This window comes from Mixophyes fleayi, chromosome 2, assembly GCF_038048845.1.
Source record: "Mixophyes fleayi isolate aMixFle1 chromosome 2, aMixFle1.hap1, whole genome shotgun sequence".
Lineage (NCBI taxonomy): Eukaryota > Metazoa > Chordata > Amphibia > Anura > Limnodynastidae > Mixophyes > Mixophyes fleayi.
Window position 1 is genome coordinate 169,908,513 of NC_134403.1, and position 23,819 is coordinate 169,932,331.

The 23,819-nt window shown below is 41.1% G+C and overlaps 1 protein-coding gene across 1 annotated transcript in view; it reads right to left on the reverse strand.

The window, feature by feature from the left end:
* The window catches only part of ATP2A3 (ATPase sarcoplasmic/endoplasmic reticulum Ca2+ transporting 3), a 168,105-nt gene that overhangs the window by 82,496 nt on the left and 61,790 nt on the right, over window positions 1-23,819 (reverse strand). Inside the window, exons 2-3 of the mRNA XM_075194972.1 lie at window positions 22,488-22,505; window positions 20,982-21,064 (exon numbers count right to left, since the gene is read on the reverse strand). Coding sequence (XP_075051073.1) covers window positions 20,982-21,064; window positions 22,488-22,505 — 101 coding nt within the window. The remainder of the gene's footprint in view (window positions 1-20,981; window positions 21,065-22,487; window positions 22,506-23,819) is intronic.

Consider the following 23,819-nt stretch of genomic DNA (forward strand, 5'->3'; position numbering starts at 1 on the left):
GGGCAGTGGATACTCCCCTAACACTGGAGGCACCATGGTGGGTGTTTGATGGCTGAGTAACACAGAGTGGTTAGTAATGGTAGGCTATTGATGGTAAGAGGGACTCCCAAGACAAATCTGTGAAACCCCTTCCCAGACAGGGTGGTTGAGCAAGAAAGTTTGTAGATCTGTGCAATACAGACTGCTAACCTGAAGCAATACCCTTATAAAATACCTCTGCAGAGCTAGTCACAATAGAACTTATGCTAATGTTTAGCAGAGTCGGTTCCCATAGACCGATCTAAACTGATTAGGGAACTCCATTTATGCCATGGGTCACACAAGAGCTGTGATGTTTCATGTGTAATAGCCATCTGAAAATCTCAGTCTATCACCCCCAACACAGGTGGTCTACAGAGATATTTAACAAGACACATAAGTTCATGCAACACAAGACTTGTCACAGGCCGAGGATTACTTGAAATTGTTATACTATAAAAGGAAACCACTGTCCATCGCAGAGTAATTACACATGTAGCAGAGATGCAGGAATATATAGCAACCATTATACCATAGTAAAAGACCAAAGTGATAAAAACCAGAAAACTGCTACTATAGGGATGCCAGAAACAGGACTTTCACTCTGCAAACAGGATGCTTGTTTTAGAAGGTAAACAACTGGGGAACAACAAATACATGTGATAGCGAAAAAATTGTAACCGTTGGTGGGTAAATTGTGGGTGGCTACTGTAAGGCAGAGGCATTAATATTCAAGCAACCATTGGTGACTGGCATTTTTGAGATGTTACTGCTGGTGTGGTACTGTTGGGATGAAAAGAGAGAACGAAAGATGCAGACACGAAAGAAGAACTAGTCATTGTAGTAATCTTAAGACAATCAACTACTGGCAACAATGACTGTCCCTCACCATTTATATTAAATAAAACTCCTTCCTGTTCTGGTTATGAAGGAGGTTTTTACTTTTGTGTTGCATTGGCACTCGATTTAGGTGCTGGGTTCATTTCACTATATCCAAGAGCCTCCCTGCACCTGGATCTTGCTTGAATTCGGTGTGAAAAAGCTAGTGATTATTGCCACTAGTGAGTCCCTGACAGTCTTGTGCTTGTTGATGTATTCTTCCTCCCTGAAGAGTCATTTAAAACTTGACAGCTATCTGATGCCTAGGGTAAATGAGCTAATTGAATTATTAGGCAAGACCATTTCACTACCCTGAAAAGGGTACTGGCAGGTTCCCTTTTGTAAACATTCAAAGGAGAAGATGCCTTTTTCCAGTCAAGTCCCACAATTTGTCTTACATGGGGCCTCAGTCACATTCCAAACAAGGATGGACAGGTTTCGGAAACCAGATTGTCATCCATAGAACATATTGGAAGTCTTGCCTTCCAAAGGTTCAAGCAGTAGGGGCTAAACCTGTCAAGGCATGGACTCCACAAAACCTCTGATGGTATCCTGTGGTATCTGGCACCAAGATGATATTATCCTTTAAGTCCTGTAAGTTGTGAGGTGGGGCCTCCGTGGCTCAAAGTTGTTTTTTCCAACACATCCCTCAAATGCTCGAACAGATTGATAACTGGGGAATTTGGAGTCAACACCTTGACCTCTTTGCCATATTCCTCAAACCGTTTCTGAACAATTTTTGCTGTGCGGCAGGGGTCATTATCAATAGCTATTATATAGCGCCACTAATTCCGCAGCAATGTGCAGAGAACACACTCACATCAGTCCCTGCCCCATTGGAGCGAACAGTCTAAATTCCTTAACGTAAACACACACAGACAGAGAGAGAGACTAGGGTCAATTTCATAGCAGCCAATAAACCTGCCAGTATGTTTTTAAAGTGTGGGCAGAAGCAAGAAACCCACGCAAACACAAACTCCAACCAGATAAGGCCATGGTCGGAAATTGAACTCATGACCCCAGTGCTGTGAGGCACAGGTGCTAACCACTAATCTGCCATGCTGGTGGCTTAGTGGTTAGCCACCAACATACTAAACAATGTATCACTGTGTTGCCCCATGGTTTTGGCAGAAAATTTAAGAGAAGCCAATTTATAATGAAGTACAAATCTGCACGATTGGTTGTTGAACCTCAAAATAGAACAAATGCTGTTAGTTCACGTGTAGACGGTTTTACTCTGTCTACATAGTAAAATCTGCACTTCTGAAAATTAACACGTTCATCTGACTCATCTTTCCACTTATGCTTTTACTTGAGCACATCTCCCATCATCATCATCTATTTATATAGCGCCACTAATTCTGCAGCGCTGTACAGAGAACTCACTCACATCAGTTCCTGCCTCAATAGAGCTTACAGACTAAATTCCATAACACACACACACAAACACAAACTAGGGTTAAATTTGATAGCAGCCAATTAACCTACCAGTATGTTTTTGGAGTGTGGGAAGAAACCGGAGCACCCGGAGGAAACCCCCGCAAACATGGGGAGAACATACAAACTCCACACAGATAAGACCATGGTCAGTTATGGAACCCCAGTGCTGTGAGGCAGAGGTGCTAACCACTAAGCCACAATGCTGCCCCTGCTGAAAAAAGCCACTGCCATCAGGGAATACCGTTTTCATGAAAGGGGGTACGTGGTCTGCAACAATGTTTAGGTAGATGGTACATGTCAAATTAACATCCACATGAATGTCAGGGCCTACTTTCGGTGGTGGACAGGGGTCAGCATGGGCACTCTGACCGGTCTGCAACTACGCAGCAAGCTGCGTTACAATGTGTATTCTGACACCTTGCTATCATAGTCAGCATTAAATGTTTTCAGAAATTTGTGCTACAGTAGCTCTTCTGTGGAATTGGACCAGGCGGGCTAGCCTCCGCTCCCAACACACATTAATGAGTGCGACCATGACCCTGTTGCCAGTTCACCAGTTCTCCTTCCTTGGACTACGTTTGGTAGGTTCAGGGGCACACACAGGATTGTTTGGGGGGGGGCACACCTCAGTGGCGCACGCAGAAACCCCCCCTGCGTGCGCCACTGAGGTTATAACCACTGCACCCCAGGAACACCCCCAATACCTGCTGTTTTGGAGATACTCTTACCCAGTCTAGCCATCACAATTTGGCCCTTGTCAAGGTCGCTTAGGTCCTCACGGTTGCCCATTTCTCCAGCTTTAAACACGTCAACTTCAAGAACTGACTGTTCATTTGCTGCCTAATATATCCCACCCCTTAGCAGGTGGCATTGTAACAAGATAATCAATGTTATTCACTTTACTTGTCAGTAGTTTTAATGTTAAATATATTGTATATCTATATATTTCCTGTCCCCACAGTACAACAAAGAAGGAAACTACTTCAACAAGATTTTCCCTTTAATAAGTCCCCATTTGGAGATACTTCTATTGATAGGCTGGTCTTCTTTTTCAGATTATATACTTACTTTCATACCAACATTTCATATTCCAAGCTACAATAATTATTAGTTGAAATCTGCATTTTAGTCACATGAGTGATCACTGACATTTTCAGTTCTTTAAATATACCACTGTTTTTACATATCTCACTGTGCAAACACCTGCTTGTCAGCCTCGGCTTGCAATTTCTAAAAGCCAGGTAGATTATTAAATATAATATAATATAAATACACACACTACATGGTTGTGTTTTAATATACTTTCAAGGGACAAAATGATTTGGTGCATCTAGATTCTAGAGACAATTCACATAGAACGAGGTGCTACTGAGTCTTCATTTCTCTTATGTTAAATGTCATCTTTAAAATAAGAATTAAATAATGACAATAGATCATTTGCATCGAGCACAAGGAATAATAGAAAATGTATGGTCAATTTTGATAAAAAAAAATTATATATTCAGGGACAAGTAAATATGGAGATGGTGTCTAATGTTTTGTGGGAATTTCTTTTTATATATCGATGTACCACTTCCATGGCTCCACAGTTAAGCTTGAAATTGTTCAATACATTATTCCCCATTGTCATGGATCACTCATGTTATTATTTTGGCTTGCAAGACCTGAAGGGAAAAGACAGGAAGTAAAGAAAAACATCTTAGATATGATCATACACATCATAACACACAGAGAGCCCTTCCTGGAAGGCCTGTATCTTTGTTAGGCGGGGAATTATTTCCCCAGAGAAAACAAGGTTTTAAGATCATATGTTTTGCAAATTGTTCTCTGTCACTTGATTAAAAGAAAGAAGCAGTAAAATACAAATTGTACATTCAGGCAATTAACAGATGATATTTTATAAATCTAAAAAAATAAATAAAAATAAACTCTTATTGACCTAATCGGTTATTTTATTTATAGAAATGTGAGTTGCAAGCACTGAATTATTACCTTAGCATGTCAACCGTGTTATAAAACAGAAGTATAACTGACGTAGGCCAACGTATTAACATACTTGCCAACTCTCCCGGAATGTCCGGGAGACTCCCGCATTTTGTGAGAGTCTCCCGGACTCCCGGGCGAGTGTGGCAATCTCCCGAATTCTGCCCACTTCACTAGGAAGTGCCCCACTTCCTAGTGAAGTGGGCAGAATTAGATCCCAAACGCCGCGATTCCCGGTGAATCGCGGCGTTTGGCCCCGCCCCCGCTGTCAAATGACGCAATTTGCGTCATGACGTCACAGGGGGCGGGGCCGAAATGACGCGATTTCGGCCACCCCGCCCCTTCACGCCCCCCTCCACTGGCTGGCTCCCGGAAGGGAGCTGAAGAAAGTAGGTAAGTATGCGTATTAATTGCACAAATGTGAAGAGTGTTAGTATTATTTAGATTATTTACAAATAAATGCTGATGACAAGAAGCTTGACAAGGTTGAAATGCAGACTAAACCCTTAGATTAAATGCTAGAGTGGCCGGGTCCTGACATGGCCGCTTTAAATTTAGAAATGTCCATGTCGATCTGCTTGACGACGTACAACTGAAGCCCCGGCATGCTATATCTTCGGACTTTATAGCAGTCTGCATGCTGACTCTACGGAAATGTGCTTTGGGGGTTCACCCGTAAATCTGCATTTCATCCTTGTCATGCTTATGGTCATCGACATGTGTTTGTCTACATAGTGCTTGTCGCTGAAACTGGTGTCTGAAAAACGAATACCACCGGTTCACTGATGGAATTTGTCTTAAAATACTGCTGGATTTTAATCAGAAGCAAGGTTTTAAATGTATAAACAAATAATTTTGTTTATTACTATTTACTTGTCCACCTTTATGCATACTATCTGCATTTAACATAATCTGTTTACCCACACAGCTAGACACAACTTGTTTTGACAGGAGTGTTTATAAAGACAGAGAAGAAGGCACTCTTGTACAAAAAGTAGTATTGCATTTCTGTAGTTCTTAAAATGCCCTTTCTAGATGTCTAACAGACCACCGGTATTTAGGGTACGTTTAGTCCATTGAAAACTAGGTCCAATTCCTCCATCTACACACTTGTCCTAAGGTACTTAGACTTTGGAGTAGCAATTAAACTTTTGTTATTCTACAGAAAATCACTGCTTGAAAATACTAGTAAATCCATGTTTATCTTTCTGTGCAAATGCTTATAAAGACAAAAAAAAACAACCCAAAAAAAAACCCATTATTAAGATAATTAAACTAGAAGCCCCCGACACCTTCTTGTTTTACACATCTTTCATCCATTTCACAGCTTTATGTCCCATTGGCCCCAGATATTATTCTGTTCTTTCTGCACTCAGGGCTGCCAAGAAGAATTCAGGGCCCGGGTACAACAAATTCATGGGGCCCCCCTCATATTCAAGTAAGCCCCAAAATTTTTTTGCGCCGCCTTACGGCGGCGCAAAACATTTTAGGTGTATGATCATACATTCAGGGGCGTGGCTAGCCAAACGGCGGTGCAAAAATTTTGGGAGGTGTGGTCATGCATTTGGGGGCGTGGCAAACGTGCCATTGGGGCGTGGCTAACATAAAAACCACTAGGCTCTCAATTCGCCGGAGCGTCACATATGTTCAAGCACTCCTGACTTTCAGGACATCTACCACCACAGTGTAGTATACAAACAATGCAGTGTGTACACAAACAGTTCAGTCTTGGCCTACACCTTACATTGGGCACAACATTCACCAAAAATTGGTATTGTCCCTACTAGAATCACAACATTTCACACACTGTGCTGCTCTCTCCTACCTGTTCTTCTCACTTTCTCCACCTGTGGCTGCTGGTTTCTTTAGTTGTGGCTTGTCCGGATCCAGGAATGTTGAAGGACCTATTTTGAAAAAAAAATGGCTACATTTAGAAAATTACAGCCAGCCCCGGCGTTAAATCAATAGCACCCACAATTAATAATTAGGCCTTCCTCCAGCCCCAACATTAAAATAATACTATTCACATTTAATAAATAAACTTCCTGCAAACAGCCCCAGCAGTACCTATTTCTTGCAACCATCACTGCCATTAAATAATTCAGTCACATTTAATAAATAGACCTCATTCTCCCTAAACTCACCCCAACATTCAATAGCCCCCAAAACTTTTTTTCTCCTCTGTTCCTCTCTCCTTTTTTTCCTCCACTGTTCCTCTTTCCCACTTTTTTTCCTCCTCTGTTCCTCTTTCCCACTATTTTTTCCTCCACTCTTCCTCTTTCCTACTTTTTTTTCTCATCTGTTCCTCTCTCCTTTTTTTCCTCCACTGTTCCTCTTTCCCACATTTTTTTCTCCTCTGTTCCTCTCTCCTTTTTTTTCTCCTCTGTTCCTCTTTCCCACTTTTTTTCCTCATCTGTTCCTCTTTCCCACTTTTTTTTCCTCCTCTGTTCCTCTTTCCCACTTTTTTTTCTCCTCTGTTCCTCTCTCCTTTTTTTTCTCCTCTGTTCCTCTTTCCCACTTTTTTTTTAATTCCTCTGTGGCTCTCTGCTTTTTTTCCCTCCTCTGTTTTTCTCTCCCCTTTCTTTATAGTACTGTCCATCTCTGTTTTCCTCCCCTTGCCTCTCCGTTTCTTTACTTACCTTTTGTCAACTTCTTTCCTTTCTTTTCTTCTCTTCTCTTCTGTCAACTTCTTTCCTTTCTTTTATCTCCTCTTCTGTCTTCTTTCTTCATGCTGGCTGCAGCGCTCCTCACTGACTGACGGGCGTGACTTGATGACGTCACGCCCGGCAGTCAGTGTGAATGGAGAAGAGGAGAGGAGGGACACGGCGCCGCGCGATCACGTGAGTATCGTTTTTTTTCTTTTTCTTTTTTTCTTCCAGCTCCCCCCACCAACGAATAACCCCCCCCCCCCCCCCCGCGGGAAAAAAAATAAAAATAAATAAAAATCGCAAAAAAGAAAATTATAAAAAAAAAAAAAAATTTAATTAGCGGAGAGGGCCCGGCCCGGGCCCCCTGGCATGGCCGGGCCCGGGTAAAATGTACCCGCTCCCCCCCCCTCTCGGCGGCCCTGTCTGCACTGTTGTGCTTATTGAAAGCTGGAGCAGTGGGTGAAGCTGAATGTGGCTGGATCACTTAGAAGTAATATATTGTAGAAATGTATTTCAATTAGTGGCGCAGGCGTCAATTTATATCATTGCAAATTTTTGATACTGTGTTATATTTCTGTATCAGCATTGTACCGATTTCTGATACAATAGGCAAATGTTGGAGGGAATTTGTAACTTCTGAGACAGTATGTCACGATTTGGTTTTGCAACGTTTCTAGAAGAAATTCTCATTAAGGCTAATTAGACCTCTTTCATGTGAAGTGGCCAACACTGGTTCAGCCAGAAAACACAGAAGGGGGCCGTTACCTTTCTTTCCCGAGAGGCCGTTTGTCCTGTGTGTCTGAACAATGTAAACAGAATGTGATGTGGGAAATCACAGATTAGCATAAATTTTGTTAAGTATAAATTGCATTTAAAATTCAAGTTTAAAGAACATCTCACATCCTGATATTAATCTTTGAATTAAATATTTCTTGAGGCCTTGTCGGAAAAGGGGTCTGGTTTAGCCCCTGCCAGGCTGTTTCTAAAACTGTATAAAAATGAGCACTGTTTGACCATGCATCATTATGCCATCTGTACACTTCTGGAAAGATCGCTAGTACCACAAACTGGCGTGTGCAACTGTCCTTATTAGGACACTTGAGCTAATAAAACATCACTACTTCAAGATCCTGCTTTGACAACTATTCACCTGTTCTGCAATTCCTGTGACCTACAGATTAGACTAATCAAATCTGTCATCCGGCTGTTCGGAGTTTGAGACCCAATATTCCAGTACCACCGCTCAGCCCACTACCTTGGAGCTCTGGACAGGGTGATAGGCCAGGGGGAACCATCCACAGCAACCCTGATCTAAAGAAAGAGGTAAGGGGTGCCCAAGTGCCCAGTGAGGGGGTACACCAGCAGCTAAAGTTACTCAGAAGGAAACGGCTCTAGGCACCAGTGTAGAAGCCTAGTGGTGGCAGCAGGCTCCTCCTACTGCGACAGGAGGGGCGCAATTTGAGATAAAGAAAGAGGACAGTGGCAAGGCAAGCCCAGCTGTTCAACCATGAATAGGTTAGCATAGGAGGGTCCATCCTGTCACACTCAGTAACACCATAATGCAGAATATAAAACAAAACCTGATCCTTTTATTTGCCCAGAACACCCAACTCCACATCCCATGACCTCCACTTCAGCACAAAGCAGGATGGTCAAGGTCACATCTGAGATCAAGGGATGAGATAACGAGTAGTCTGAACCACATGGTCTACCATCTTCCTCCGTGGGAAAGAGCTGTGCGATTCCTGCTTACCTCATTAAAGCAATAAAGAATGTTTAGGTAGACCCTGTTATGCACCAGTGTGCTGCAAAGCTGTTTGTATCTATTTTTATCTCCACTTATACAAGTGAACAGACACTCTCGTTATTATGGGACACATTAAAACAAGCTCAACAGCTTGATGGATTGAAATTTCTCTGCAGAATTGCGTTGTGACTGTTCCAGCCTTTAACCTAACTTGCAACAGCTGGTGGAAAATCCAGTCAACAAGAAGTCACAACGAATTGTCAGATTTGTTTGTTATAGTTTGTAATCTTGTTTATTGTACAATAAAATGTCTGCTGATCTATGATATTGCTGTATTTTTCTTTCACTATAGTTTTATTGTTTTACTGAGATTAAGGGTAATGTGCCATCCTTTTGAAAAACAGATAGTCACCCATGCGGCTTTTAAAGTGTTATCAGGTTGCCCATCACGGTTAGGCAATGGATATCTTTAAACCTTGGCTTGCCTTACAAATTAGATACATAAATATCATACCATTTTTCCCCCACACTATACTATTAAAAACTAATGAATGCATTGAGAAATACCTCAGCCCTGGGCCCGGACGGCCTCACGGCCATATATTACAAAAAGTTGCTCCCTGTCCTTTCACCCATGCTCCTAGATCTTTTCAACTCTATTCTCAAGAGCCAAAAGTTTGACAGCGCCACCACCAGAGCCAATATAGTGCTGATCCCAAAGGAGGGTAAGGATCCTAGTCTGTGTGCAAGTTATCGCCCAATATCATTACTAAACACAGATTTAAAACTCTTCGCTAAGATTTTAGCAAATCGCTTGGCCGGTGTGATCCCATCCTTGGTCCACCCTGACCAGGTGGGGTTCATTCCCAACCGCCAGGCAGCCGATAATACAAGGAAAATCATCAACTTAATCCATGCTTCAAATAAGCTTAAAACCCCGGCTCTGGTGCTCGTGCTTGACGCTGAAAAAGCCTTTGACCGGGTTTCATGGCCTTTCATGCGCGAGGTTCACAAAGCATCAAACATTCAAGGTCCCTTTCTCAATGGAATGGCCTCTCTCTATTTCAACCCCTCAGCAACGGTCCTGGCTAACGGATGTGCTTCTGCGGCGTTCTCAATTCGGAATGGTACCATACAGGGATGCCCCCTCTCTCCCCTCCTCTTTGCCCTAATGATGGAACCTCTGGCCTCCAGAATTCGCATCAACCCCAATATCTCTGGTAAATCCACAGGTTTAAGATCGGAGAAACTAGCCCTGTACGCAGACGACGTCCTTCTAACCCTCACAAACCCTCATGTCTCTGTCCCGTCTGTTTTTGCTGAAATTAACGAGTACGGTCTCCTTTCAAATTTTAAAATCAACTCTGTTAAGACTGAAGCGCTAGCCCTTAATCTCCCTTCGAACACCCAAACTCACTTGCATGACACCTTCAAATTTCACTGGCAGCCACATCACATTAAATACTTAGGTGTCAATCTCACCAAAACATATGATCGTCTGTTTTAGGCCAACTTTTCCCCACTAGTATCCGCCCTGAAGCTTGATCTCAAGTCCTGGTCCCCAAGGTATAGTTCTTGGATCGGTAGAGTGGCTTCAGTTAAGATGAATATTCTACCAAGGATTCTTTACCTTTTCCAAACTCTCCCTGTACGAGTCCCATCACTCTTTCTGAAAGATCTTCAGACAAGCATCTCACAATTTATATGGTCCGGCCGACGTCCTAGAGTTCGCCTCAAATTTCTCTTTCGTCACGCCCGTAATGGTGGGCTGGGGCTTCCGTGCCTCTATAAATACTACCTGGCGTCACACCTCACCCAAGCCGTTCTCTCTCATTCTCCCCCCCCAAACTAGGCTTTGGGTTGACACAGAGGCTGACCTCCTCCAGATGCTATCTCCCAGTATTTTGTTCTGGCTAGATCCTAAGGATCTTCCCCCTCTGCTCTCCCTCCCCCTTACAGTTCGTTTCTCTATTGAAATATGGAGATATAGCACCCGCACTTTTAAACTCTTGTCTAATCCCAAGCGGATGTTCCCTCTGTGGCATAACCCCTCTTTCCCTCCAGGGGTCAACCGGAAATCTTTCTCCCAATGGACAAAACAGAATATTTTGTTTCTTTCCGATTTTGTCCCAATGGTTTTTTTTCCGACCTTTGCTGATCTCAGTAAGCGTTTCCATCTCTCGTCCTCCGTATTTTATCAATATCTTCAAATTCGTCACTTTTTCTCCACCTTAATAGACCCTCGTGCTCCTCACAATCGCTCCCCCCTAGAAACCCTCTGTAAAAACAAAACATCTTCTAAAGGCTTAATATCTACTCTCTATTCTCTACTATTGAATCAATCTGCCTAACAAGGAGACTCATGAGCTCCGCTGCGAGGAGGAGATGGCTGAATCTTTGGATCCTGAGGAATGGACGGAGATAAGCGAGGCAATCGCCAAATCCTCCATCTGTACAAATATAAAAGAAAACTCCTACAAACTCTTGTTCCGGTGGTATTTAGTCCCATCCAGACTGAAGACAATCTATTCGGCAACTTTTGACCTCTGCTGGCGCAACTGTGGCCAGCGTGGCTCCCTGTCCCACATCTGGTGGAGCTGCCCGAAAATCATCCCCTTCTGGAAAGAGATAGCTGACCTCATTTATAAAGTGTCTAATCTAAGATCTCCATTCCATCTTTCATACTTTCTCCTGCCTCGACTACCTCCTGACACCCACAAGATTATGTGGTTACTCCCGGGCCATATCCTGACCGCAGCCAGATGCTTAGTAGCCAAGAAATGGAAACAATCAGAGAGCCCCTCTGTTTCGGAACTAATTCATAGTGTTTGGCATATACATAACCTAGAGCACATGACTAGTGTAGTTAATGATCGCCCTTACAAATTTCTCTATACATGGCACAGGTGGCAAGATTACTTCTCTGTTACACATTCCACTTCTTGAAGAATGAAAACAACGATACCTTAGTAATTGGTTGCGCTGAGTCTTGCTAGGTCCTGCTTCCCCTTCCTTCTTCTTCTTCTTCCCCTTACCAACATTCCCTCCTCCCCCCCCCCCCCAAACTGTTTCCCCTCTGCTTTCCACTTCCACTATTGCCTCTCCCTCTCCCCCTCTCCCTTTCCCCCTTATGGTACTCCGTATATCTCATAACCATATCTCTTTTGACTCTCGTTTACCTGCATATTACTAATCTTGAGGACCACTACGTTGGTGGTGGCTCTCAGTTCTATACCTCACCTGTTTTACAAACTCTTGCTGTTAATACTGTTATGAATTGTTTGAGCATAACATATGCTGTACCGTTTATTTTTGACAAAAATTTGAATAAAAATATATTTAAAAAAAAAACAAAAACTAATGAATGAAAATTGCCTATGAAAACAAAAATTATAAAATTATCTCTGGTGCCCTGAGGAGGCTATAAGGTGACAGAGGGTTGGCTCTCGTCCAATTCCTGCTTGCTAGTGTTAATTCTGTGATCAGATTTTCCAACATATGTTTTCAACAAGTGGCTTCTATTAAAGAATAGGCAAATTTGAAATTTAATATATCTCCAAGGTTATGTATTATAACCAAGGTGAGAAATATAAAATAAATAAAATGAGTGACTGACAGCTTTGCAACCTTGCTCTTCAACAATGCACTGTGTGGCTTGCACAGATATAGGGCATAGGATGTCACATTCATATGCCTGCAGACTCCGATATCTGATGCAGGTCAAAAACAGTCTGTGACGAAACGAGTCTGATAACCCTGTAACCATTCTGTTTCTAACATAATGTGAATTATACCAAGTACTTTTTATAGCCCTTGCTTTTGTTCCCCAGCTCACCAGACTACAACTGCATTGTCTAATTACATGTGGCTAAGGGGACATTATAGTTCAGTGTAAATATGTAGTGTATTGTTTATTGAAGATGTGGCAGGAGTATGTTATTCATTGTCCTTAAAGTGAAGCCAGAAGGGTTATGGGTAAAGATCAGGTGGTGTCCACGATACAGGTGAGAGGGCTGGAGCTGCATTCATTCTCCCCCCTCCTTCCTCTACAGGAAGCATGGAACATCTGGGCACCCTGTGACATCACAAAGTAGTGTAAGGGGTTAATTTTAGGAGGGGCTCACTGCTACCTTATCCTTGGAAGTAGGGGAAGCCAATTAGTATCAATTGTTCTCCTTAGGACTAGTCCAGAAGTTCTGTCTGCATCCCAACAGGGGGCTGCTGTGGAAGGACAGTTCATCTCCACTGCCCTCTCCAATCCCAACTAGTCCTGCACTGACCAATGGTTAAGAAGAATAGACCCAGGGGTTTGCCTAGGGAGGAGAAATACTGTGGAAATTAGACCTGAGATATAAGGAGCCACTCCAGGGGGGAGGGGGTATTCATTCATGAAGAGTGCAAGATCTAGTTTTGAGTTGTCGTTCTCTACTAGAGTCTATATATGCAGCTGAGAGAGATCCATGGGTCGTGAAGTCTGGACAGCCAGGTGACTGTAAACTACTTAAGCTATTGGGGTAAGGGACAGATGATGTGGTAAACCTGCCTGGCATTAATTTACTGTGTGTACATAATATTCTAGCGTTGTTTGTAGGACAATAAATATATTGTTGCATTTTTATAACTGCATTTGCCCGAGTGTCTATCCAAATCTTAGAAGGTACTGGGTAGACTTCCCTGGCATAGGAAGGCACCCGTAGGTGACCAGCCAGCGTGAAGAGGGTAACATTGGGCCAGATAAACCCGGTATCTTCACACAGTCTATAATAAAGATGCAGGAGGAGTTCAGATGTCTGTGATCGTCTGTAGTTTATGCTTTACTTACTTGTAGTGCAATGTCACAATAACAGAACATATTTGATCACATGGTTCAAAATTTAAGTTTTTGGGTTTAGTGGATTATACTCTAATTATATTAAGTCCAAATATACATATTTTCAAATACAACTTGGTGCCTTTGAGCTTTTTTTAGTAGTGTGTGTAGTAATATTGTTTAGTTGTTCTGCGGACGTGCTTCAATGCCATCCCTTCTTCCCGCTTTACCTCCTCTAGAACTGTCAGATAGGTGCAGAGCATGTGGTCACTGGGAGAGAACTAGTGTATTTTAGTTCTGCTATTGAATGCATGCCATTAATAGCAGATGGGTGTTGTAGTTTATAACCAGTCATTGCACATAGTGCTGTGATGTCATTGCAGTGTGTCCTTACCCAGAGGAGAGCCAGAAAACAGTTACTACACCTCGCAGAAGACCATTCTAATATCATAATAAAACAGCAAACATTGCTTGCAGTTGGAATTATCCTTTAATACTAAGATGACATGAGAGGTTTTGTTACTTGTTAAAACTAGATGTTATAATCCTGTAGCGACCTCTAACCCCCATGTGAAGGACAACTGTTGTGTCTTTCATTGCATTGTTTATTAATAGCTTTATGAGCAGCACTGTATATGATCTTATACATTGCTCTACACATGGTAATTATCAAACAAATCTAGATTTTGGTGCATTAACTCAAAGTGTACAGTAGTATGTGATATAATTTGATTTTTTCTCTTCCGGTTCATTAAAACAGATTTCTATTTATACAAAAACTTTCTTTGTGATAAGAAAATCCTTCCAGCTCTCTCTCCCCTAATGTTAGGCCTGTTTAATTACATTATTTTGAGTAAACAGTTTGTGAAGTGGTTTTGGATCTGGATTAGCTTCGTGTTTTTGGTTTGGATCTGGATTTTTTTTGAAAAATTGCTAAAAAAAAATAATCACATAATTGCTCTTTTTTGATCCTACATTATGATTAACCTCAATAACACTAATGTCAAGTCATTTGCAGTAAATTTTGACCACCTCATAGTTTACAATATTATTTTCATACACTCTTGGACAAATACTGCAGCAATCTGGCTGGATGGTAAGCGGCAGAGCAATGACTCAAACACATGCCAGTTCCTACCACATCTAGGACACCTTGGCACACAGTAGTGGCAGGAAAGAAAAGTGGGGCAAGATGGAATTGTCCTTGGATCATTAAACCAGTTATGGTTCATTTGACCGCTCCACCTGTTTCTAGGATAAGTGAGGTAATTCTACAGCTAATACATGGCAACGAGCGCTGGTGGTAGCCCTTAATGCTGAAAATGCCTTTGGACTTGCTGCATAAAAGGGCCACGAGACTGTCAGCGTTCCACAGGAATTAGAGGATCATTCCTCAAAAAGTATTGCTGCATTATACTTCAACCCTTCAGTTTCGGTTTTAGCGAATGGTTGCATCTCCCCCTTTTTCCTTATCAGAAATGGCACAAGACAGGTATGTCCATTGTCGCTCCTCCTGTTTACCATGCTGATGGAGCCACTCACAGCAAGAATCTGTAATGACCCGTACATCTCAGGGATGCTGGTTGGCATAAGCTTGCTCTTTACGTGAAAGAGGTTTTCCTTACAATTACGAACCTGTACAAATCCCCCCCCTATATTATAGCATTAAATCAAGGAATAGGACCTTTTCTCAAACTTAGATAAAACAAAAGTACTTTACTTCAACATCCTCGCCGATGACCAACAGTGTTTCAAAAACACCTTTAATTTCAAATGGTAGCTGCAGAAAGTCAGGTATTATGGTTCTACCTAACAAGGCATTATGCCTACTTCCTAGATTACTACATCTGTTCCAGACACTCCCAATGAGAGTTCCAGCCCCTGTCCTCAAAGATGTTCAGAAGCTAGTTTCCTTAGTCTGGCAGACACCCTAGAGTAAATCAGAAAAAGCTCTTCAGACATCCTAGGAACGGAGGCCTTTGTCTCCCCTGCTTTCATAAATATCATCTAATTGTCTATCTCTCTCAAGTGGTCCTAACGCATACCACCCCACACACTAGAATGTGGGTTGAGGTTGACGCTGACTTAATGACCATTATATCCCCCTATGCCTTGTTTTGGCTAGACTCTAAAGAGCTGCCCCATCTACGGTCCTTCCCTGCTTATGATTCTCCCTTGTTATCTGGAAATATTCCACCTGCGTGTTTAAACTCACTGATAATCCAGAGAGTATGGGCCAATAGTGGCATAACCAGTCTTTTCCCAATCTCAGAATGTTCCAGACTTGGACCAAACATATTATTAAAAATTTCTCCCAGATGTGGTGCCTTTGTGTGTCTTCACAGAGTTTTCCAGGCTGTTATGATTGCTAGTGAATTCAGGACGCGACAATAGCAGTAGAAAAACAAAGTGTCTTTATTTAGGCAAAATATGTAAACAAGGATTCAGTTCATGGAATATGCTGATTTCAGGTAACAGAATTAACAGGTATACTCCAATACACAAGTATAAGCAGGTGTGATGAATGGCAAGAATAGTCCACAGAAGCAACAGGTTCCAAGCAATGATTCAAATTGCAAATACAGTTCAAAATGCCGGAACAAGTAGATTAAGTTACCCAATTGCCAGGAGGCACGAGGCACCAAAGTAGTGAGGCCAGGATCAAGATTCCAGTTAGCCAGAGGCACGAGGCAGTCCAGGGAAGCAGGGCTAGCTGAGTCCAGTGACCAGGCAGAGGATCACAACTGGAGTTAAGACAGCAATGGAGCAAACTGAACAGACTATAACAGGCTATAAACAGTAGACAAGCAGCAGCCGCCAGGTATAAAAGATGAACTGCACAGAACACAGACAGAGGAAGGTATATGAAGCATTGAAACAGGTGCAGGCACTAATTAGGTAAGGAGATTAACTCCTACAGGAGAGGTACAAAGTTCAGGGACAAAGAGCAGAACCTCTGGTGGAATTGAGGTACTGCAGCCACATACAAAATACAGGCAGAGTCCTAACAGCTAGGCAATCGCCTGACTCTCCCTCCTGGCTCCATCAATACGTGCAGATCTGCCATTTTTATAACTAAGATTAAACAACATTTCTCAATTCAACCCTCTCCCCTAGAGACATTTTATTTATATAGATATTCAAGAGGCCTCATCTCCACCTTTTATGCGCTCTTTCTCCAACATGATTAACCGACTAAAGACCCTAACGAGGCGTGATGAGGATATGGGTGAGAACTTCGACCAGTAGAATGATCTCACATTAGAGAAGAGGTTGCCAAGTCATCAAACTGCATGCAAATTAAAAAAAAATGCTATAAACTTCTGTTCAGATGGCACTTAGTACCCTCCAGATGAAGGGCAATATACCCGGCTACCTCTGATCTCTGCTGGTGGAATTGTGGCGCTCAGGGCATTCTTTCCACATATGGTGGAGCCGTCCCAAGATTGAGATCTTCTGGAGAAAGGTGACCTTATTTATTAAATTGGAAACCTACATTCAGCTCCCCCCACTCCTAACTTCTCCCTCATCCTCAACCTTAGGATGTAAGCTCACATGAGCAGTGCCCTCTTTCCTCCAGTCTCCCTACCTGTTTTTCTGCATTAGTCTGCCTGGAGTTTCTGAAGTATTGGTATTTTTGTTTATTGTTTTGTACTGTTTCACCCTGTATAGTCTACTGTTTGTACTGTGTACGGCGCTGCGGAAATCTTGTGGCGCCTAACAAATAAATGATATTATTATTATTATTATTATTATTATTAATAATAATCCTCCAAAACAGATACAAATACTCACAGCAGCTAGATGTCTTCGCCTTAAATTGGAAATAACCCAACCACCCCTGCAGTCCCTGCTCTTGTCAATAATGTTTGGCAGATATACAAGCTCAAATATATTACAAGCCTAATTAATGACTGGCCCATACAATTTCCATCTGTATGGAGTGTATGGTGTTAAAGTCAAACCATTGGATGAAGTCGTTTCAAATTAATAATCAATTTAATTGGTTTTAGGTGAAAATAAATGAATGGTACGCTACAACGTGAAAAGGCTAATTACACTAGCGAACGCTTATAAATACATTTACACTCACATATACATTTGTAAATAGTTCACTTTAATAAGGTTCCAGCGCATAGTCTTTTATACTCAAATGTAATAGATTTAATAGCTAAGCGATCGCACCCTGCTTTAAGGATGATAAAGGATTAATGCTCATAATGATATTGTGTTTGGAATGCGAATAGACTGGTGTGAACCAGTATTTTGGCGAGCTCCTGAGGGAAGACCCATAGGCAACAGTTGGAGTGATTTCCCACCCTTGGAGAGCATCTTTTGAACCGACCTATGACCTGCATTGTATTGGACTGTCCTAAATCCTGTACCAATGAAGAATGCTTTTACAATTGTCTTGTTTACTTTATGACATCATCACGGTTTATTTTTTATGTACCACAAATCGTGTATAAACCAGGCACTGTGACCATCATTCAGGCTACTTTGACCACAAGCTTCAGGACTGAATGACTGTTTGCTGGATCCAGTGCGCTGCGTATGTATCGGCTGTACTTTATTTTATTGTAATTTATTACATCTTGCTATTAAATTTCTTGTGTGCATTGGAGCCACATTGATCGCAGCGGACAATATTTATTGGTAGCAACCAAAGGAACATAACAATGGACTGAGCGTTTTGTCTTGTGAAGGTTCTCCTGTCCGAGTCTATCACTATAGACACAGCGCAAGAACTCTTCTCTCTCTTCCCCCCTTCTTTATACTGTCCTCTACCAACACCCCCTGCTTCTCTTCCTTACAACTCTTTTTAACCTCTATCTTTTGTTTTACAAATTAGAATTGCCTCTGAAGTTAGTATGTCATAAGTTACATTTTACTGAATGATGTATTGTTATGTATGATACTTCCCTACTACTTCCTTCACCATTCTGTTTTTTCATCCTTATTATAGCATAATTCAATACACTATTTTTTTTTTTTTAAAAAAACACACAACTTTCTTTGTGACATTCAGATCACGTTTTTTTCTATTTATTGCACATTTAAACCATAAACATCTAGGTTCAATAAGGATGCTGTGGAGTTGCATAAACTACTGAATCAATGCGCATAGCATAGATGTTGAAGGCAATGTTTTCCATAGATTTAAGGTGCACGGTCACCATAAAAAAAAAAAACACACATTTGCCAGAGTCCAAAACTACCTCCTATCCACTTATGTGCACTTGATTTTTGGGAGCAGAAAGCAGCAAAGAAAATAAGAGTTCATTTCTATGGAAAAATGTACTGTGTGCTAGACACATTGCTGTTTAATTTGTTTTTCATATCAACAGTGGAATTGCATTGCTCTATAAATTAAAGTTATTGCAGCGTCAGTGTTTATACTGCCACAGAAATCCATGTTCAGTGATGTTTTGGTGTTATTTCCACTTGGAAAATGTAGAGAGTCATTTTGAATTTACTTGGTCAGTTGTCAAGTACCTTATGCACGCAATATACAGATGGAACTTGTTTCTTTCAGACTAGAGGCACAATCGAAAGAGCGGTGGGCATGCAAGATTGTGCCGCAAAAACACAGCTACCTCCATTCTATTCAGTGGAGTAGACGGGTGTGGATAAACATGGATGGTGCGATCAATATACAGTGCCACAGGCACATGTTCTTGATGTGGTGCTTTGATTAAATATCATTTTTTTTTTCACATAATAAAACAATGGAAAGCCTTGTATATATAAATATATAAGCAACGGCAATAACAATCTGTATGTTTCAGCTTTTTTGGTGCCATAACCTTGCTCATCCTCATGGATGCTACATCAATCTGCATAGTTCTGACTCACATGCTGTTAAAAGCAGGAGGAGAAAAAAAAAAAAAAAAAAGAAAAATCTCACTCCCACACACAGTTCTAGAAACTCTCCCTGCAGGAATTATCTTTCAAAGTAAAATTTAAGACATGTTTTTATTAATTATCACCATACCACCTACATATTGCATTTTGGGAGTCATTTTAGCTGTAGCATTAACACACGCTATGCACTTGTGTATTTATGATTCATTCAGTAATATATAACAACTGTTGGTACTACAATAACATCTTATACACTTGGCTTGCAAGATGCAGCATATATGACTGGGGAATTATATCACAAGCCCCTCCAGTTCTACAGTAAACTGACATACAGTATGATTTCTTAGAACTTATTGTATGACTAACACCAGCAAATGTATTCTCCAATGTTATACCATGAACATTACATTATTTGTAAACGGCAAAAAAAGTGCATAATATTCATAGTTACGTGTCTAATACTGATGAAGGGTTACTTCCTTCGTTCTACAGTTGTTGCTAATTTCACTACTGTTAATGCAATATGAAAACGCTGGAACTATATGAATATCTATATTCAGACACAAGATACGATATGTGCAGTCACCGTGATTATTCTGCATTCCGCCCTGGGCCACAGACACACCTAATACCACTTTCAGAACGCCGCCCCTGCAATTTTCCGGGTTCTTCAAGCTGGGTTTTTGCCGTGTCACAGAGCATCCCAGCTCAGAGACCCCGTTCACACTGCACCTTGGACTCTGCAAATTCCTGCGTAGATCATGTTCACACTGAACACGGGTGTCCCTGGCAACATTACAAGAGGAGCTCTGACTGACTCCTCTTGTGATGATGTCTTTTGTTAGTTTTTAACTTCTCAATGGTGTTCGGTGAGACCTGGGTTGAAAAACACTGCAGCCGAGAATAACCCTGCAAAAGTCCTGAGTCTAATTCCCCGTCATCAGAAGACCCGGGATTTTGCACTGACCCCCTTTCACACTGGGCCACGACCCGGGTCGTTGGGTCTCGCCCCGGCAAAAACATGTATTTTGCGTCAGTGTGAAAGGGGTACAAGAATTTGCTTCCCTGTTCGCAGCATTCACGACTGCACCAAGCTTGATGACATCAGACACATACTCACACAAGCATTTCCATTATTTGGTCTCCATAAGCAAGGAGGTGGATGGCCATTCCTGATATAGCCAGTACCTATACTAATCACAAAATAACCACAATGGTTTTAACAATACTCAATATGATTGGGTCCAAAAGAAGATGGGCTTGTCTGTCAGCAATATATTTAAGGCACTTTACAAGTTTCAGACTTTACAAATATCTACATAACTGAAAATCTGTGATCACATGTATGGAATGGATTTGTAATTACATTCCCTGACAAATATATTACTTCTTTTTAAACAATTTCTTTTAAAGTGTACTTAAAACCTCAGTGATATTCTTTGTTGCTAGTGAGTGAACTTATAGGCTATATTTTTGTGAATATTGATTTTCTATTTGCAGGTGGTGGCCAACAATTAAAACAAAGAAACTCAGGAGTGTTGCTCAAGACAGACAATTTTTAAAAACTATTAGATTTTTTTCCTTTACTTACAAATGATACAAATGCAGCTAGGAGAAGGATCCGAACTAAGAGATCTTCAAACTGTTCCACCACTAGTTCCCACAGCGATTTTCCTGGAAAACAGTCATTGATCACTTTCAAAAGATAAGTTACTATGCAAGTCCAGAATATTACAAGTTGAAATCACAATATGTAATACTGTAACTTGTTCTTTCATGATATGTGTAGCTAACAAGTTGGGTTGTGACCATTGAGTTGTACACATAATTAAGTAGACGGAAGGTGGGAAATAGGACACATAAGACAGAGAGAGAATGCAGACAAGTGTACTGCTAGTGGAATATTATATTATAATATATCTATCTACTTTTCCAGAACTGGCTCAAGCTTGTGTAATAAGCAGAGAAATGCATAGTTACTAGCTACCCCTAGTTCCCAAGGTCTATCACTGGAAATATCTGTATTTTTCAGTAGATGTGACCATTCCATAGCCCATCAGGGGGAACTGAATTCCCCACTTCAAGGTAATAGAAGTATTTAAAATATGAAAATTATGAGGGATGCATGATAGATAATCTCCTCTCTATCATCAGCAAACGTATTGTGTATATAGCCAGCAGGACAGACTTGAATGAGAACTGCTGTTACAATTGAAAGGATAAAAACCTCCATAATTTTCTGTACTTAATTGTGCATCACACAGGGAGAGTATACCCTATACATAATTTTAGGTTATCCCTCTATGCAGACTATGAGCAAACTCATTGCATATGCAAATTCTATTTGAAGTCATCAAATTATAGCTGGATATATTATATACATTTGATACTGCCTAAATTACCAGTATGTTATACACAACCTATGCTGAACACATTATACCTGCCTGTGCCCAACACAGGACTTGTCTCTGTCCCATTTACAATTGCACCAGCCTCTGACCATATTACACCACCCTTTGACCCAGCAAAATGATTACTCCAGCTTGTGCCCAGATTACACTGGCCTGTGCCACTATAATATTATGTGAGGTAAATACTTTTAAACAGAGATGCAGTAGAATGCCAAATTAACCCTGAACAATGTATTTTAGCTCTGTGGTTCATATCTGGAAGTTTCAGTTTTGGGTTGGTTTAATGCAATTACACTAATTTTATAGTCCCACAACAGCACACAATCATCAATTCACTTTTATCTGTCTAGTGCAAGTGAGACAATGGATGCAAGTGTCTGACTAGCTGCTATCATTTAGTGCAAAGTTTGCACCTAAATGCAGTGTTAGGAAACAAGCCCTGCCGATTTGTTTCACTGCCGTGTGCATGTCTCTCAACTGTCCCAATTTTGGTGGGACATCCCGATTCACGGGCCACCAAAGGGGTGGGGCCTAACAAAGTGGGTGGCATTTTACCTAATTTTGCACACATTTGTGGGCAGAGTTTGATGGGATGTGGGCAGGGCTTATTTTGTCCCACTTTCAGGATTCTAAATGTTGGGAGGTATGCAGGTGTAAAAAAAAAAGAAAAAGATACATGCACTTACCTTCTTCAGCTGGTAGCTCTGTTAATTATCCAATCCATTCATAAGACATGAAAAAGAAGAAGGGGAGGGTTGAAGGAGAATCATTTGTGAATTTGTGGTATACAAAAACTCTACTACATTTATATTTTCTTATCTTATGTTATACATAAAATGTAATCCAATAAGTATAGAACTTGCAATAAACTATGCTTGACAATCCTATAGTGACTAAATACAAAAGTTGATAGTTACATTTTCAGACAGACACTTAAGGGATTTTCTGACAACTATTTGACACAAATTCATAATTACTGAAAAATGTTGCAGCAGATAATTGGTAGAATATATATTTTCACAAGTCAAATGTGTTTCTTCAAAATGAGAGATCTTCTAACAATTACAAATGTATGCAGATGTGGACATATTTGTTGGCACCCTTCCATGAAAAAAAAAAACAAAAAAAACGAACAACCCATATTTCTATCTGAAATAACATAAAACTGCTCCAGCTGTCTCAGGTTTGATGGGTGCCTTCTCCATACTGCATGTTTCAGTTCTTTCCATATATGTTAGATAGGATTCATATCAGGGCTCCTAGAAGCCACTTCAGAATAGTTCAATGTTTTGTTCTTATACACTCTTGGGTGCTTTTAGCTGTGTGTTTTGGGTTATTATCCTGTTGAAGGCCCTATGACCTGTGACAGAGTCAGAGCTTTCTAACGCTGGGTAGTATGTTTTGCTCCAAAATGCCTTGAGATTTCATTGTGCACAGATACAAAGCACCCCGTGCCAGATGCACCAAAGCAGCCCCAAAACATAACCAAGCCTCCTACACAGCAAGTATGTTCTTTTATTTGAAAACTTTTTTCTTCTGTATACATAGAGCTGATGTGACTTGCCAAAAAGATTTGGTTTGACTCATCTGTTCAAAAGACTTTCTCCCAGAAGCATTGTGACTTTTAGCAAATTCCAATCTGGCTTTTTTATGTTCTTTCAAAAGTGAAGTCCTCCTGGGTTTTCTTCCATGGAGCCTACTGTCGTTCAAAAAGCTTTGGACGGTGCAATCAGAAACTGACGTACCTTCTCCTTGGTTTTCAGCATATATTTGATTAAACAGGAGAATAGTGAGACTGGTCGTAATAGAGCCAAGAAAATTTCAGAAGTCCATTTTCCTCTTGGTGACGGGTCCAAGGATGCTGGCTACAGCCCCATGGACTTTAAATGTCTTAATATTAGCAACTGTAGTCCCAGTAAAATCAAGCTGCTTGGATTTGGTCTTATAGCCTCCACCTTTAACAAGCTTGTGTATTATTTTCCTTGTGATCCCCTCAAACATCTCTCTCCTTCCTGTTT